This window comes from Carassius carassius, chromosome 6 (genome assembly GCF_963082965.1).
Source record: "Carassius carassius chromosome 6, fCarCar2.1, whole genome shotgun sequence".
NCBI classification, from domain to species: domain Eukaryota; kingdom Metazoa; phylum Chordata; class Actinopteri; order Cypriniformes; family Cyprinidae; genus Carassius; species Carassius carassius.
In genome coordinates, this window is record NC_081760.1 from 5580319 (window position 1) to 5599875 (window position 19557).

The 19557-nt window shown below is 39.8% G+C and overlaps 1 protein-coding gene and 1 long non-coding RNA gene across 2 annotated transcripts; one reads left to right on the forward strand and one right to left on the reverse strand.

Annotated features, from left to right (window-relative positions):
• Positions 1 to 453: 453 nt before the first annotated feature.
• LOC132142276 (serine/threonine-protein phosphatase 2A 55 kDa regulatory subunit B gamma isoform-like) lies at positions 454 to 18231 on the reverse strand. The gene is made up of 9 exons (XM_059552026.1): positions 18155 to 18231; positions 14976 to 15073; positions 6283 to 6457; positions 5791 to 5903; positions 4953 to 5130; positions 3090 to 3254; positions 2511 to 2680; positions 1794 to 1885; positions 454 to 1569 (listed from the first exon to the last, which is right to left on the reverse strand). The coding sequence occupies exons 1-9, from the start codon at positions 18216 to 18218 to the stop codon at positions 1278 to 1280; spliced, it is 1347 nt and encodes a 448-aa protein (XP_059408009.1). The 5' UTR covers positions 18219 to 18231; the 3' UTR covers positions 454 to 1277.
• Positions 6375 to 15120, forward strand: LOC132142277 (uncharacterized). The gene is made up of 2 exons (XR_009434038.1): positions 6375 to 6462; positions 14995 to 15120. It is a non-coding gene; the product is annotated as an uncharacterized LOC132142277 (long non-coding RNA).
• Positions 18232 to 19557: the final 1326 nt, after the last annotated feature.

The following is a 19557-nucleotide window of genomic DNA, read 5'->3' on the forward strand; positions in this document are numbered from 1 at the left end:
TTAAATACGAACAAATGGAAAAGTCATGGGGTTGTTGGATATTCTTGTGGAAAATGAGGGGCCTTGGGCTCAAACACTGAGAATCATTCATATCAACACTTCAGCAAACATACAAGCTGCAAAATGTTGCTTTTAAACCCTTCCAATGTCCCACAGACTTCCACTGAAAGTACTTTTTTTTCTACAAATAGAGGAATGTGTCATAATTATTGTTTGTGGTAAATAATTTGCCTGATTTGATAACCAAGTGATTTCCATGTCTTTCTGCACTTTTTGTAGCCTGTGTCACAACATTTTTGACTGTTTAAATTTCTTTTTGAGGGATCTGTATAGTAGCTACAATCATGAATAAAAAGGCAGTGCTTCCTGCATAACCAGAAACCAGATCAGAGTTTGATCCTGAGTTTGATCAGAGTTCCTGACTCATGTACATTTCCGTGCACAGTGTTACAGGAGACTTTTTTAAAAAGAGTGTTAGCAGTGTGATATACCCTTATTGTAGTTTTTGTTTATTTATTTTTTTGAGAGACCTACCAATACTGTTCTTACCATACAGGTGTAAATATAACCCATCATGAGGTGTAACCAGGTTAAGACAGTGTTTTGATGAAGTAGTGGTTCAATACTTCTGACATAAGACACCAGACAAGCCTTCTCCAAGTGTGAGATATAGTGATACGGTCATATAGGCAATCAAGTCTCTACAAATGGTCGATTCAACGTGAAGTAAAATGAGTGCCCGTGTAGCAGATGCATTGTGGGATAGGTTTTTGGGAAGCACGTGATAGGAAGACTACTCAGAGCACTCTTGTTACCATGGCAACTGAGTAACCTGTCTCCATGGCACCCTGGCACAGAGGAGCGGAGCGGTCTCATTCCTGGTCTTCAGCCTAAAGACACCAGCCTTTATCCAAACAGCTGTCAATCACAGATCAGCGCAGTCAGGGATTGGCCGGAAACACCATCCATCACATATCAAAGAAGTCCAGGATTGGCTTACTGTGATGCCAATCATAAATTTCACATTCTGTAGCTCATTGGCAACATTCTTGGCGGTGTAATTAACCAAACAGTTATCAGTTAAAGTCACTAGCTACCTGTATATATAACTGCTCTCCTGGAACGGCAAACATAGTCCGCCAACTATGCCCACCTTCACAGGACCAATAATGTTTGTTTTGAAGGATAAATTTAATACATGTGCATGATTTAAATGCATGTTGGTGTGTGTGGCCCTGTGAAGAGCATTACTGCATTACCCCATTACATGACTCTTGTCACTGGTTTTCCGCATTGACCCTGTCCTGAAAGATATAGAGGTTGTTAGTGGCTGCGATGGCGATGATGTTTTCAGCCGGGTGCCAAGCCATGTGCAGAATTTTTTTAGAGAAGTCCAGACTGTCCACGCCCACGTCTCCCCGGCGACGCCGGCCCCCGGTGTAAACGCGGCGAGTCCGCAGCACGGCACGCGGTTTACTGCTCTCACGCCATGCCTCGAGGGTTACACCGCGACCGGTCTCACGATCAAACATCCGGAAAAAACTGTTATACGCACCTGTCATGATTACACTTGAAGGGGATACGGTAAGCATGATGGGTATAAACCAGAATGGGTATGCGGAGTGAAAAAGAGTTTGGAAGGGGAACAAATGAGCAAATCAAAAGAATAAAGATAATAATAGAAATACAAGAGAGGAAGTAGGAAGGGAGAGAAAGAGGTTATTAGTCTAAAACAGGAAATAAGCCTATATATTGCATAAGATGTGATTATTCAAGGCTTCAGAGATTTTTACCTGTCTGTGCTATTCCAGACGCACTCAAACTTGTCAAAGATGCAGTCGTTTTCATACAAAGAGCAGAGTTTGCCTCTTAGGTACTCATGCACCTGACACACAAGGAAGTGTTTATATGTATTTATACTAAAAACAAGAATACATCCTAACAGAGGAGAATATGACTAAATATTTCCCTATAAAAATAAAGAAGACACAAATCAGTTATTTATTGAATCAGTTCATTTACATTAATTGTCCATGAGAATCAACTTCGATCAGTGTTGGTATTGCTAAGTAAAATCACAAACATTAAAAAAAAGTTTTTTTTTTAATCGAAATCAAGTCAAAATCAAATAAATTTAAATAACAGATTAGAAATTTTGCCTTGGCAACTAACAGAAATAAAATAGATTTAAGCTGAAGTGTTAAAATTGTTAAAAATAAGACTAAAGCGTAATACAAATATTAAAGAAATACAATAAAAATGACAAAAGCTTATAACAAACTTACTAAACTTTAATTTAATAAATACTATAATAGTTTATAAGTAACACTAACTTTCCAACACCTCACATGAGAGGAACATTTAGGTTGAACTGATTCACTAGAATGAGTATAAAAAGTGTCTTACTTCACAAGGGAAAAAAAATTAAAATCAGCCAGAAATAGTTTAGCCTAACATATATGTTATGGTATAAATATCATATGTTTATGGTATTGCTTATGAAGACCCACCTGGTAGGTCTCCACTGGGCCCTTCTCCATGTTGAGGTCCCATACTTTGACAGTCAAGTAGTCTCTGGTGAGCAGATAGCGTCCACTATGGCTGAACTTAACATCAGAAACCGACGAGATGATCTCAGAAAAGAAAGATCGATTGCCTGGGTCCTCTGGCTCCTCAAAGACTAAAAGTGGAGCATAGAGAATATTACAGATTCAAACTGGAGGACAGATTCACTTGAAAGTCTGAGTGTGCTGGGAAACCGTTTCAATGGTTTTACACTTAATGACAGCAATGAAACATCTTTAACACTGTGGTCTGATTGTCTTTTAATGCAGCTGTAAGTGTAAATCTGACTACATCTGCTACAGTGCTAATTTCCCCAGTGGCTAGCACAGCTGTTCTTCTGTGTACCGCTTTCTCGTTTAACTAAGCTACTTACAACAGGTTCTAGCAAAGAAGGGCATAAAGAAACTCAAGAGGTTAAATGCAAGATTTGAGAATAGATTCATCTGTCACAAGAGGGATTTTATTAAGACAAAACGAAGTGTATATTTTGATTTCATGTTTACTGTAAAAGTGTGGTTACTTACTTTTGGAGTGCTTGTCACAGAGTGCAGACTCTCTCATGTCACAGAGGCGTAATGTGCCTTTACTGCTGCTGTATACAAACAGGTGGCAGTGCTGTGGGTGGAACTCTGCAGCTGTTATTACCTCCGTCAGGTCCTCCATATTAGCCGGCTTAATGTCCACAATGTCTGAGAGGGGAAGGGGTCAAGGACAGTTTCTGATTTACAGTTCTGAAAGCTCTCTTCTCTATTTGAGACTCCTAATTAATGTAAATGTAGTGTAGTAAATATAAGCGGACTACGCCACAAAATGTAGTGTAGTAAATATAAGCGGACTACGCCACCTCCTTATTTAAGGCAGGAGGAGCCCTCTAGGGGTCACAATACGGATTATGGACAACAAATGTAGGTTGTAACAAAGGGTAACAATTTTATTGTTCCAATAGAACCATCAAATGTTAAAAACTGTTAATAACATTCACAGAAGTTGGAATTGGCTCTCCTCAAGACTGCAAGAGGGTCGGGCCTGCTCTTGTGGACCTCCTACCACCTGTAAGAGACAGAAGACAGAAGAAACCCCACAGCATACACTGCAAATAAGTAGTAACCTTTAAGTCACTATTTCAGTGCCAACTTCCAGTACACACCACACAGCAGTGTCACACCACCCAAATCACCCACACCAAAGGAGGTCTAGTGTAGATGCAGGCCCGGCCCTGTACAAAGCCTCTGACCACTGGAACACACAAAAGAGGAGAGCAGTACCAAAGAAAACAAAACAAATGACAAATAACATTTAAGATCAAAATCAATATCAAATAACAATAACAAGCCACAATACAAATCTAAAATATACAAGAAACAGTGGCTGGTCTGCCCTTCAGCGAAAGTACAACTGCAACACAGTTACCCAATCTCAGCTCTCAATCCCCAAACATGATTGATAAAAGGTACGTTATTCAGCATTCCAACACGGCCATCAGCCCATTGAAGGTACCGCAGCAATAAATGTTTGTCTGCCTCATTTCCCAGACAGAGAATAAACCTCTTAAATAATCAGCCTATGAAAGGGTACGGAGGCTGCACGTTGAGCACAACAGACACACGCCAGAACTGCAGAAAAACCACCACCTATTGCTGCAAGAACCCTTTATGCGATCTTAATGATAAAACTAACCATCTACACCTGAAACTGGTTGCTGGCCAGTCTCCTCCCACATAAAGATTTTCAGTGAATAACGGCTTAAATTTTTGTCTGTTTCTCATACAGATCTATGGTATGGTATCAGAAGACTTGAAATATAGCACATGAGTCATATTGACCACTATTATTATATTTTTGTGGTACTTTAGTTCCAGAGATCACTCAAGGCCTACAACTAAAAGCACATTCTGATAGTGGGGGATTATACACTATGCATAGCTTCCCTGATTGGTGTAAAACTGTACAATCATATGATTATCATTCTGAGCACTCACACGCACACATAAATGTTCATCCTCACACATCTACTCAGTAAGCCCTACACATCACACGCACACAACCTACAATTTTCCTCAAGGCAGCTATTATGTGTTTTAAAGGAGAGTGTTTCCTTGGTGAATTATTTAAATGTTTCCATAGATATTTTATTTCTAGGTCAGTGCCTTGCTTAAAAAGAAGAGCAGCTACGCAATCTGGAACACAAAACCGTCTGCCTTCAGTCCAGACACGAGAACACAAAGAAACGAAAGCAATCAGTTCAGGAATAGAACCATTTTTATACTGCATGGAACGTTTATGCCTCTGTCCCAGTTATTTGATTTTATATAGGCCAGTTTAAAGTCACAAGTTACAGTCCGAATGGCTGCATTTTGTTTTGTATTATATTTTGTATTAAAGGATACTGAAGCTTCGATCTGTGATATCCAGGTGCCACATGTTGATCCTGAGATCATCAGCAGACAGATATGTCTCGCCATCGCTATTGACTGAGATGGAGTTGACGTGGTAGGTGTGGCCGTTGGCAAAGATTCTCCTCGGCCGCACCTCAACCATCAGGTCAGTGGGCTTCAGGACCGGCACCTTGAAGGAAATGACATTTAGAAGTCATCAGAAGTCTTCTTATTTTAGATCACCTACTCAGAATTAGGGTAACACTAAGTAACATATAACAACTAATAGCTATAATAACTAATTAACAAACATTTTATGGGATCAACATTTAAAAAGTGAGCATATTCGTTTCACCCATTTATTTGTAATTTTTAATTGTATTTTTTTTTAAGGTTATCGTATTAACACACCCTGATTGCATCTCAAATCACCCTAAAAAATGTATTTTGAGATAATAACCAACTAATTGTAAATTATCTGGCTTATTACACTCCTACATACTAAAAAAAATGTATCTTAAATATTGATTTAAGTTAATATTATCGTCATGTGAGAAGAAATAGCCCAGGGAGTTATATGAGAAACTAGCACTAGTACTTTAAGGAGGAAACAGGTTGATAATGTCAGCTGTCAAATATACAATTTAGCAGTCATTATACAGAAATATTTAACCGCAGAATGCATTGATTGACCAATCAGAAATGTATTCCAGAGAGCTGTGTATGTAAAACTTTTTTAGAGCATGACAAAAACAGTGATTAAAACGAATGATAAATCAATCAATCAATCAAATCATAAAAAACAAACCCTCCATCTGCACTGGATTGAATATGCCAGCTATGAAAATACCTGTAGTGAGGTCACGGTGGAGATGTCCTTTATTCGCCCTTCTTCGTCCTTCAGATTGTAGCCCTCTGGCCGCTTGTCTCTCTCGCTCACCTTCCATAACTTTATAGTTTTATCTGTTGGAACATTTCTTAGAAATTACCAGCTATTAATTTTTATAACTCAGACTTTCTTTACTAAAACATCAATACATCTTTCTGTGGCTTTGAAAGGCATTTTTAATGCAAGTGGTCTTGATAAGCATTGTTCATGCTTATGTTACTATTAAAAATGTCTTATGATGCATTGGTTCAAACAGAAGATAGCAATGTGAAATGCAATTCAGCCCAACTATTTCTAGTCTAATATCTGGTACTGATTTCTTGCACAAAATAAATACAATGCCTTTGAGTATCCGGCCTAAAATTATGAGCCTCTTGTAATGTAATTAGGAGGATTAGATTGACAAATAAGACGCTAGTTTAACTCCTGATGGACAGGAAGTGGTGTGATTACCATTAGTAGAGAGGAGAAAGTGGGCAGCGTTTTGCTGTGGCAGCCAGCGGATCTTATTGATCTTCTCCTCGATTTCCAAACTCTTCAGATAATCAAAGTCCGGTTCGTGACTCTGGAACGTGCTGTAGACATTATACTCACCCGATTCTCCCAGCTCTTCAGATTCACTTTTAGACTGCAGTAAGAAAGAAGGCCCAATTAAACATACAATGCATATGCTTATGTACATAAATGTACATAAATCCATGTTTAAAACATTGATGAATGTACAGTACAGACCAAAGGTTTGGACACACCTTCTCATTCAAAGAGTTTTCTTTATTTTCATGACTATGAAAATTGTAGAGTCACACTGAAGGCATCAAAACTATGAATTAACACATGTGGAATTATATATGGAATTATATACATAACAAAAAAGTGTGAAACAACTGAAAATATATCATATTGTAGGTTCTTCAAAGCAGCCACCTTTTGCTTTGATTACTGCTTTGCACACTCTTGGCATTCTCTTGATGAGCTTCAAGAGGTAGTCACCTGAAATGGTTTTCACTTCACAGGTGTGCCCTGTCAGGTTTAATAAGTGTGATTTCTTGCCTTATAAATGGGGTTGGGACCATCAGTTGTGTTGTGCAGAGGTCAGGTGGATACACAGCTGATAGTCCTACTGAATAGACTGTTAGAATTTGTATTATGGCAAGAAAAAAAGCAGCTAAGTACAGGAAAACGAGTGGCCATCGTTACTTTAAGAAATGAAGGTCAGTCAGTCCAAAAAATTGGGAAAACTTTGAAAGTATCCCCAAGTGCAGTCACAAAAACCATCAAGCGCTACAAAGAAACTGGCTCACATGCGGACCGCCCCAAGAAAAGGAAGACCAAGAGTCACCTCTGCTGCGGAGGATAAGTTCATCCGAGTCACCAGCCTCAGAAATCGCAGGTTAACAGCAGCTCAGTGTAACAATTAAAACTCCATGATCACGAGAAGGAGGAGGCGGGAACCGGCGGACAATCAAATAAGACTTTAATAATAAAAATAAAGACAAAACAGCACGTCAGCCCCTCACGGACGACTGACGCGCATAAATAAAAAGCAAACCCAACTAAACTCCAGGCCTGGTCCTCTCTCGTCCATCACTGTCGTCGCTCCGGTTTTATATCCCTCCATCTCCTCCGTGAGACTCGAGACCGGTGGGTCGAGCAGGTGTCGCTCATTTCCAATCACTCCACCGGCCTCGCTCCTGTTCCCACGTCTCTCGGCCCCGCCCCACTCTTCACACTCAGATTAGAGACCAGGTCAATGGCACACGGAGTTCTAGCAGCAGACACATCTCTAGAACAACTGTTAAGAGGAGACCGTGTGAATCAGGCCTTCATGGTAGAATATCTGCTAGGAAACCACTGCTAAAGAAAGGCAACAAGCAGAAGAGACTTGTTTGGGCTAAAGAACACAATGAATGGACATCAGACCAGTGGAAATCTGTGCTTTGGTCTGTCCAAATTTGAGATCTTTGGTTCCAACCACTGTTTCTTTGTGCGACGCAGAAAAGGTGAACGGATGGACTCTACATGCCTGGTTCCCACCGTGAAGCATGGAGGAGGAGGTGTGATGGTGTGCAGAGATGTATAGTAACGAGGTAGAACTACTTCACTACTGTACTTAAGTACTAAAAGGCGGTATCTGTACTTTACTAGAGTATTATTTTTTTCTCCTACTTCCACTTTTACTTCAGTACATATTTTCGATGAGTTTAATCCTTTACTCCGATATTTTTTTTATGTGCTGCATCGTTACTCGTTACAATTATAAAAATGTTACGAATCATTCCATTACAAACTGAACTGTAGATGGCAGGTTTGATGAAGCTGGCACATCATTGAGCGAATCAAGCGATTAAGAAGACTGCGCGTGCTGACTGAACTGCTGTGAAGAGAGAGATGAACACCGAGCCGAGCCAGATAATGACTCGTTCACGAGTGAAGAACCGGTTGCATCGGTTTTCGGATCACCAGTAGTTCTTTCGGACAGTTCGATTCAATAAACCAGTTGAAGAAAACAGTTCACCGGTTCTTTTGCGCTCGACGTAATGGCGTCATTGGCGTTGACTGCAAGCCTTCGGTTTACCTGGGCTCATAACCATAGACTGTAAAAAATATGTACAAAGCGTCTGTGACGTCACCCATAGACTTTCTGAAGAACGGGTTTGAAGCCGTTTATGGGGGGTATGGGCAGCGCCATCTTGGGAAATCCTAACCCCGCCCACCTTCTGACGCAGCACGCTTCACTCAGCTCGCTCTGCAAATTCGGTTATCTCTGTGTATATTTTAGGCAACGAAATATGTTATAAAACACCATACTAACTATTTTCGTTTTCATTAAAAGAAATCCTAAACATTATAGCCACACAAATGTGGTTCAGGCAATGCATATTGATTATATTCAACTACACATAACGTTTGCCTATTTATGAAAAAACAAAATATAAAACACAAACCTGCCTCTTTTCATTTTAAATATAATATAAAAATATTAAACATTTTATGGTCCAGGCAATATGTGCATTTGTACTAAAGAACAGATTTTGCAGTAAACAACATTACAGATCATCTTCGTTGTATTAAAATTTAAAATGACAAAACTCAACCCAGTCTCTTTTTGTTAAATTTCAGTTTTATCAATATTAGCCATTATAAAAGCATAAGTAAAAGGTATAAGAAGCTATACAAATAAAGCAAACAATTCAGTTAAACATACAAAGTCAGCGCTCTAGTCTAACCATACATCGGTAAAGTTAAATAGCTTATAAAGTTATGAAACTTCCCCTCAGCCAAAACGATTGCCTAGGGAAAAAATTATAGATTTACGAGACCAAAAATCGCCCATTAGATATACACAAGATGAATTATATCTCATGTTTAACCACTACAGAGACGCCAGAGTCCGCGGCATTGGCGGCAAACTTTAGAAGGTCTAGCCGAGGAAAGACTGCTTCAGGCGGGGTACATGAACGCCGAGCGCCCGGTCATCGCTGGATCAACTGGATAAAATTTTCATAAATCTTTAAATAAACCACAGATTTGAGCTTTAAACAACTACATTCTCGCCTGAAAACCTCTTAAAACTACATTTCATGATACAGAAACAGTAGTATTATATGTCAACTGTATTAAAAAATGGCGCTTCTTGTTGTCATTCTCCGTGGCGCTGCCTTGTCAGCTGTCAATCAAGCTGTCACTCAAAGTTAACCACACCCTTATTGTCATATATTTTATATCTAAATACGATCTAAACTAACGAGTTAGAAAAAAAATCACCCCCCTCACAGTTGTCAGGCACTCGGAAGCTATCGAAAAATACAATAAAAGTCCATGGGACCAACTTGTAAAAACATGAATTTATGCTGTGAAAACGGACATTTTAACATGGGACTATGGACATTTGCTCCCTTTTGGGACCTTCCCCTGGCGGATTTTCGATGTATTGCAGTTTTTCGCACTTCCGGGTAGGCTTCATTATTCAGATCAGAATGTTGCCGCTTGCTCATAACCGAGCGCCAACCTCCCGCTTTCTCTCGTGAGGCCAATAAGGAAGTGACTAAAACTGCAATTCATCGACTGGCCGCTTGAGGCTGGCTGCAAAAGGGAGTCAGTCCCATAGATACAGTCGTCATCAAGTCATAGCTGGGGGCGTGGCGAGGGCGGAGTCGGCGTGGGGGAAAACACAGCGAACATTGTGTGTATCTGAATGACAAAAATGCACATATTGAGCACTCATTCCCAGAGACACGTAGAACAATTGTAGTCTCTTTTAACTTTAACCTCCTTTTCACCTCCTTTTAACCTCCTTTTCAGTGAGGATGCGGTGCGCCAGGTCTTCCGGAAGCAGAAAAGGAAAAAAGCACCAGGCCCAGATTGTGTTACACCAGCCTGTCTGAAATCCTGTGCTGACCAGCTGGCCCCCATCTTCACAAAGATCTTCAACAGATCGCTGGAGCTGTGCGAAGTCCCTTCATGCTTCAAACGCTCCACCATCATCCCTATCCCAAAGAAATCCAAAATTACAGGACTAAATGACTACAGGCCTGTGGCTCTAACGTCTGTAGTCATGAAGTCATTTGAAAAACTGGTGCTGGCCCACCTGAAAGACATCACTGGACCCTTGCTAGATCCTCTTCAGTTTGCCTACAGAGCAAACAGGTCTGTGGACGATGCAGTAAACATCGGACTGCATTATGTTCTGCAACACCTAGACAGACCGGGGACCTATGTGAGGATCCTGTTTGTGGACTTCAGCTCTGCCTTTAACACGATCATCCCAAACCTCCTCTTGCCCAAACTAACTCAGCTCTCCGTGCCCACCTCCGTCTGTCAGTGGATCAACAGCTTCCTGACAGATAGGCAGCAGCTAGTGAGGCTGGGAAAATACACATCCAGCACCCGTACAATCAGCACCGGAGCTCCCCAGGGCTGTGTTCTCTCCCCACTGCTCTTCTCCCTGCACACTAATGACTGCACATCTAAGGACCCCTCTGTCAAGCTCCTGAAGTTTGCAGGTGACACCACACTCATCGGCCTCATTCAGGACGGTGACGAGTCTGCTTACAGACAGGAGGTTAAAGAGCTGGCTGTCTGGTGCACTCTCAACAACCTGGAGCTTAACACTTTAAATCTGACCTCAGAAGACTACAGAGGGTAGTCCGGACTGCTGAGCGAATTATCGGTACAACCCTCCCATCTATTCAAGAACTGTACTTATCCAGAGTGAGCAAAAGGGCTGTTAAAATCACTCTGGACCCCTCACATCCAGCACACTCCCTCTTTGAACTGTTGCCATATGGTCGACGCTACAGAGCACTGAGCACCAGAACGACCAGACACAGGAACAGTTTCTTCCCTCAGGCAATCCATCTTATGAACAGCTGATAATAACTGTGGGACACACTACACTATTTATATTTATATACACTACACTTTTTATCCAACACACATACTTAGCGTACACTTAAATCTTTTGCACATAATATACATGTACATACATGGAACACACTACACTACTTATATTTATATTTATATACACATACACTTATTTATCCAACACACATACTTAGCGTACAGTTAAAACTTTTCCACATAATATACATGTACATACATAAATGCTCATTTTAATATACCTGCCATACATTGTCAATTTGTATAATGTCAATCCTTACCCACCTATTTGTATTTTTTTGTATTTTTATTCCTTATTGTGTTTTTTGTTCTGTCGCTGTTATGTTGCACTGCTGAGCTCTGTCACGAAAACAAATTCCTCGTATGTGTGAACATACCTGGCAATAAAGCTCATTCTGATTCTGATTCTTTAATATTCATATACACTAGTCCATATCGATATTTGATATATTTTACAGCCCTAATGTAGATGTATTCATTCAAAAATAGCCAAATTCCGTGACCTTCTGCTTTATACAGCAAGTTCTATTTTTGACTGGATTCCGCGATTCAATCGTTTCGCAAACACAGACGGGGTGAATTTATGAATGAACGTGTAAGAGTTCTGACACAAAACTAAGTTGTTACGTGTCCACACGCTTTTTTAAGTGGGTTTATGTTCGATACTAGGCTAACGTTACATAGTTTAGCTTCAGGTAGAATGATAAGGCTAATTATATATACATGCCACTTTCTGAAACAACCTTACACAGTTTTGACAACGTTAATAATGAACACGATGTTAATATAGCCTGCCTGTGATGAAATGCCGACTGCACACACACACACATGCTTAGTCTTGGGATTCCACAACTTCCCTTGATTATCCTCACAACTTATTGATTGTAGCCATTTTGTCATCCTTTCCGGTTCTGTATGTTTATTAGGAAGGATGTAGAACTTCAATTCATAATTTGTTAGTTTATTGAAGGTACAGAAAACGACACAGCAACTCTTCGGCGTGATTGTCCCATGTATTTCAATTGGCGCCAAGGCAATGTTTTCCCCCACGGGCTAAATTCACATCACGTGACGGGGCGTTCCCGGGGGCGTTCCCAGACCAACCGTCTGTATCTATAGACTCCCCATGTTAAAATGCCCAACTTTACAGCAGGAAAAAACATGTTTACAGCCTGGTTCAAAAAATGATTTTGATCTAAATAGCTAATTTTGCCCTTCATGACAACTGTGAGGGGGGTGAATTTTTTTATAACTCATCCGTTTAAATTATATTAAGACTTAAAGTTCTGCATAATTAAGGGCGTAGCCACTTGAGTGACAGGTGGATTGCCGCTGCTGACTGCCGTTGTGCTAGGTGGGTGTGGCTACAGCAACTAGCTCCCGCCTTTTTGCCCATTTTTGATTGTCCGGGAGAGTCGCGCGGTGACGCGCTGCCAAGATGGCGACGGCTCGCTCTGCACACTTTAGGCTAATAACTCTCTTCAGGAGTCTATGGGTGATGTCACGGACACTACGTCCATGTTTTTATACAGTCTATGCTCATAACACTAGCACAGAATCAGTTCAGAATCAATCACCAAAATAATCAGTTCAGTTCAGATGCTCTGTGTGTCGGTTTGCTTTCACGCTGAATCACGCATGCGCAGTATCATCAGCTTCTCTAATCGGACATGTCTGACAGAAACGGTTCTTGACCACTGATCTATAATATATAAGTTATATATATAGATCAATGTTCTTGACTCGTTATCTGGCTCGGCTCGGTGTTCATCTTCGGTTCTCTCTTCACAGCAGTTCAGTCAGTGTACTGTTTGAGTAAATGAATTACTCCGGGATATTGGTTTGTTTTAACTCAGAGGGAGTGTCAGACACATTAAACAAGTTAACAGCTTAAGTCATTTGTGGATAAATGCTTATTGGAGACGCGAACCGTTTAAAACGATTCAGTTCGATTTGGTGAACTGGTTCAAAAAGATCCGGTTACATCGAATGATTCGTTCGCGAACCGGATATCACAAACTGCTTTGTTTTGAACTGTCTTACAACAGACACGGAAGAGAAGACAATGCTGAATAAAGTCGTAGTTTTTGCTATTTTTGGACCTAAATGTATTTTCTAACTGACCCTCTGATGTCACATGGACTACTTTGATGATGTTTTTCTTACCTTTCTGGACATGGACAGTATACCGTACACACAGCTGAAATGGAGGGACTGAGAGCTCTCGGACTAAATCTAAAATATCTTAAACTGTGTTCCAAAAATAAACGGAGGTCTTACGGGTTTGAAACAACATGAGGGTAAGTTATTAATGACATAATTTTGCAAATTAGGCGAACTAACCCTTTAATCTGTTTTTTGTTTACAAAAAGTTACAGTCAAAGGAATTGTGATTGTTCTTTAGGTTAATCATTTGTAATAGTAAAAACAATATGTTCAAACTTTTGACTACTTTCTTTAATAACTACATAACACAATACTTGTACTTTTACTTTCAGTACTTGAGTAGTAAATTTTCAAATAGACTACTTGCAATACTTAAGTACAAAAAATGTTGAATACTTTAGTACTTCTACTTAATTGTGGTGCTTAAAGAGCACTTCAGCTTCTACTCAAGTCACTTTTTTTATAGAGCACTTGTACTTTTACTCAAGTCTGGGTCTCTAGTACTTTATACATCTCTAAAGGTGTGGGGGTGCTTTGCTGGTGACACTGTTGGGGATTTATTCAAAATTAAAGGCATACTGAATCAGCATGGCTACCACAGCAACCTTCAGCGGCATGCTATTCCATCCGGTTTGCGTTTAGTTGGACCATCATTAATTTTTCAACAGGACAATGACCCATCACTCTTCAATGAAGGAGAGTGATGGGGTGCTGCGCCAGATGACCTGGCCTCCACAGTCACCGGACCTGAACCCAATCGAGATGGTTTAGAGGTGAGCTGGACCGCAGACAGAAGGCAAAAGGGCCAACAAGTGTTAAGCATCTCTCGGGGAACTCCTTCAAGACTGTTGGAAGACCATTTCAGGTGACTACCTCTTGAAGCTCATCAAGAGAATGCCAAGATTGTGAAAAGCAGTAATCAAAGCAAAAGGTGGCTACTTTGAAGAACATAGGATATGATATATATTCAGTTGTTTCACACTTTTTTGTTATGTATATAATGCCACATGTGTTAATTCATAGTTTTGATGCCTTCAGTGTGACTCTACAATTTTCATAGTCATGAAAATAAAGAACTCTTTGAAAGAGAAGGTTTCCAGCATATTATTGCTAGTATTGCTGGCTTAAATGTCCTTTAAAAGAGCAAATAAATGGAGGTTCTGATAAGCGGTTTTCACTGTGAGTTATCACATAAAAACAATGTGTTTTGTTCAGCATCTAGGTTAAATACATGAAAAGTTCACTGGTTCAAAGAAGGCATGATCTGTGAACCATATTGTTCTACATCAAAGTCAATATCTGATACAATGTCTTTAAGAAGTATTCCAAACCGGATCCATTTTTAAATTCTATCGTAAGGCTCTTTGGGCAATGGAAATTAAAATCACCTCATGCATATTCAGCACCCTATGCTAGTGTATGTAATATTTTTGGCAGCAAAGCATTTTATGACCTTTGCTCTTCCCCTCCCCCAAAGTCGAACTGTTCACCATATATTCATTCCACTGCTTAAAAAAACACTGCTTTATTCCCCAATTATCAATACCCCATTGCAGTGCTTTGCTAACTGTTTGACCTACCTCTGTTTCTCTATGGAAGATGACCACTCGCCCCCCCTTATCCCCTGTGGCCAGCAGATCCCCCGTCTGGTTAAACTCCACTGTAGAAATGACATCAGCTAAAAAGAAAGAAAGAAACAGTTTTTGGTTGATTTTTTCAGTGAAACACACACACACACACACACACACACACAAAAATATATACATGTGTAAATACAAATGCATAATATTAAACGCATAATATAATGCACAATATTTTTTACAACTGTTTTCCTAACATTTTACTTTTCTATAGTGGTAGATTATAGATTTTAGGGATGTGAATAACTGCAGGTGGAAACAGTATTTATTTTCTAATTTATAAAATGTATACAGATTTGGAATATAGGGAAAATTTCTGCATAACTGGAACTGAATGCTAATACTTTTATGTAACAGTCTTTCATGAAACTCCCAGCCAAAAAAGCATTTTACAGTACAAATTAACTTCAAATTACCTGAAATTATATTAGTTCATGGCCATGTGCTAGCACAGCACAACTGTGGTTTTGTCTATGCAAACACTTTTATTCAAGAGCTTCGTCTGGGCATATGGCTTCACATTTTAAACCCTAATAGTTGATAAACAGCATGCCATACTCCTGCTTCTGCTAGTACAATGATGATGACAAAAAACATAAAAACAGCCTGGCCTGCTCCCGATGAATCATTCTGCTCTGTAACTTGATTATGATAAGGCCTGCAATAGACACAAAAGAGTCCTAGACAATTTTAGGAATAGCATGCAAACAGTTGCATGAAAAATTTAAATACATGCTTCAAAATCAAACAAATATGATTTAAATCATACTCAAATGCATGAAATGTAAGACTGTCTTGGTTCTGTTTGCACATGCGTTATTCCGGCTGGCTCACAACGCCCAATAATTATATGAAAACAGTCTCACTAATGCACAGTGTTGGGGAGTAACTAGTTACATGTAACGGCGTTACGTAATTTAATTACAAAATTATTGTAACTGTAATTAGTTACAGTTACTACGAAAAAATGAGTAATTAAATTACAGTTACTTATGAAATTTTTAACGATTACAAAGGGGATTACAGTTGAATATTTACACACATCCACATACAGATTTAACTGATTTCTTTCCCAAATTACACTGACTATTCTGAGACATTCCGCCCTAATAATTTCCGGGATGCGGAAATACTGTCGTAGAATCCAGTCATAAAAACGGAATGCCTAACGCGGACGGAATATGCCACATTTTGGATGACTAAATCAAAAGTAGGTCAGTACACTTGAATCAAAACATGACATGGACTAGTGTCTGTGAATATAAAGGCCCAAAAATGCAATATATGACTTGCACATTCTGCGTGTCTGTGGAAATCAGGCGCGGACTGGACACCGGGAGAAACGGGACAATTCCCGGTGGCCTGGCAGCCGATTTTGCCCCACTATTTAATATCATTATTGTATAATTGCCTGCCGAATGTACTAAAGCGATCATTTGCGAATCCGCCATTTGATAATTAAATCTCTAATAAGTCATGAATTGTTAGTCATGACTCGCGCGCTCTCCGCGCCTCCGCCAAACGGTTTGGATCAGACTCAGAGTAATCAATGCGAGAGAGAGAGAGAGAGAGAGAGAGAGAGAGAGAGAGAGAGAGAGAGAGAGAGAGAGAGAGAGAGAGAGAGAGAGAGAGAGAGAGAGAGAGAATAGACTGCTGGAGCAGAGAAGCAGAACTAGTGTTCAGGGTTTCAGGTCAGTTTCATCTGTAAAGATGCTTTTTTTGTCTTTGTTTTTTTATTTAATCAAGCAGTAGCACGTTGCTCATAAGTCATCACTCAAAATACTATATAAACGACATCATTATTATCTGTTGTAATGTTACAGTAGTAATTTAGCTGAAATTACTTTTTATAGGTTTAGGGGGAGCTACGACAGACAACAACACAACCCTTACGAAAATTAACATTTTAATATTTAACTATAAATCCAGAGAAAATGGTTACTATTGTTTAACTGTGGTAACCAAAAATGTAAAATTATTTTACAAATGTATTTATTTAAAAATAAATACAAATCCATTTGCAAAAAAACAAAAACAAAACAAGGTTATTTTACTTTTATATAGGCTAATAAAAGCATTGTTAATTTTTGTAAGGGAAAAGCATGACTCGTGTACAGTATTAGGATTTTTTTATAAAGATATTAATAGTATTGTAGAGTATTGTATTGTAAAGTATAGTTTTGTTCAATCTTGAGTATTAAAGTCATGAGAGAGATGGATAACAGAGCAAAATAAAGAGACTGAAGAGAAAAATAGTGAAGGTGCAGTTCAGGAGAGAACTTTAAATTATTTTGCATGTCCCCAAATTAAAGATTTAAACCTTTTTTTATGTCAGGTCCATACAAAAAATAGTTTTGTCCATGAATTTGTTTGTATGAGTTTGAATTTTCCAGTCTGAATTTTTTTCCCAGTCCACCCCTCCTGTAAATTAATGGCAAAGACATGGTTTCATTTACTACACATAGGCCTACTGAAGCTCGCAGTGTTTTCAACCTCTGCCGCCTCAATATAGGAGTACACGAGCACATAAACATAATTTCTAGAACTGCTCTGTGTCACTTCATGTGCATTTTACTTATTTTGAGAAAACTATCATCATATACAGAGACAGCAGTTTAAAAAAAAACACCAATGTTTCAGGAGTTTATTACACAGAATACGTCACATGCTTATTAGATAACTGTATTTAAGTTGATGTATATGCTTTTATTTATTATTCTTTAATTTTTCACAAATTTAGAAAAGTAATCAACGAGTACTCAAAAGTAATTAGTTACATTACTTTAATAAAGTAATTGAAAAAGTTACACTACTATTACATTTTAAACAGGGTAACTTGTAATCTGTAACCTATTACATTTCCAAAGTAACCTTCCCAACACTGCTAATGCATACTGTAACCCAATAATAGGTGTGTGGTTGGACCAGGTGACCAAAGTCTGAGTCAGCTGAATGAGAAGACCTTACCGCTCAGCTGCTGAGATGAAGGTTATTTTCAGGACTTCAGAGAGGTGAACAGGATCAAATTACGGTTGAGTATGTGAGTGTGTATAATGGGAAGCAATGTGCTTTTCTCTTCTAAGCAAAGAGGGAGTGTTCATGCAGATGTGTGCACATACCTTCTGTGACATAGTCTCGGAGGAAGCTGTGATTGATTTTGGGGCTCTCGCTGTCCTCACCCATCGGAAGCGGCGGAGTGCGTCCAGAGCAGAGCCGTCCGTGCTATCCCACCCCCCCGGTGCTTTGCCCATGCTGCTGCGGCCTAGCAGAGTGGCCTGGCGCACGGCATCCTGGGATATGGTCCGGCTTTGTCAGGAGGAAGATGAGCACCAAGCAACAAGGATGCCACGTACAGATGGGGAAAAGGGAGGAAAAAAACGGGATGAATAAACCACAGCTCAGTCAGCTGTAGAAAAGCACCTTGTCATACGCACACATGCTCGAGCGCATGTCCTGACGCTCAGCCAACACTGCCTGGCAACAAGAAAAGAGAATCTAGGTGTGTGAGTGATCCGTAGATCCGTCGTGCTGCGGTAAGTCCTTTTCCAGGCGTGGGTGCGGTAGTCCTTGAAGGAGAGCAGAGGAGAGAGAGAGACAGGCTGTCTTTCACAGGAGGAAGAGGAGAGGCCTGGTCATACCTCACAGCTTCACGGTGTGTCCTCTCCCTTCTGCTGCAGTGTGACGGAGTGCACGTGTGTGTATGCGTGCTTCTGCGTGAAGGGAAAGGAAAGATGAAAAAGAGGGGGGAGGGAGAGAAGAGGGAAAGAGAGAGCGAGAGGATACCACCAGCCTGTCTTTCTCGACTACCACTGCTGCTGAGCATCTGCACAGCATCACCATATCACAGAAGCCTCCTCCCTGCTCGGCCAATCAGAGCCCGGCTATCCTTGGCCGCACCTCCCACTGCAGGTGACAAGAGGAATGAGCCTGGAGATGGGAGTAGATGAGGACATCAGAGAGATGGAGGCAAGAGAATCTGGAATGCAGCGAAACCGGAGATTTTCACTGGAGTGTGAACTGTGACATGATGAGAAAAATGGAGCAAATGTCATCCGAAAAGGCAAAGATGGAAGAGGAAATGCTGATAAGGATGCAAATAATGGAAGGGTTCACTTTCGAGGTAAGCAAAAAGAGATGTATATGAATTTGAAAAGAGGTTTCACTGAATGAAAAGAAACAATGTGAGAAAATTTGGAAGGTGTGAAGGATGCTATGAAATCTTGTTAAATAGCTCTCCCTAGTGTTTATAGATGTTAATGCACAGGAGAATGGAAACGTTTAGGATTGCACAACAACAATCGCAATCTAAATTGACGACAGTAAATCTGAGCTACTGGTTTGATTGTGGTATTTCTGAAAGGAAACATTGAAATGCAATAAAAAAAAGAACAACAAAAAAGAGGTTACCAAAGCTATGCTAAAATACCCGATAAATACAAGTATAATGTTGTTGTTTTTCAATTGAGCATGATAAATAATATATACACTTTTATAATGTAATTCATAAATGCAAATAAATAAA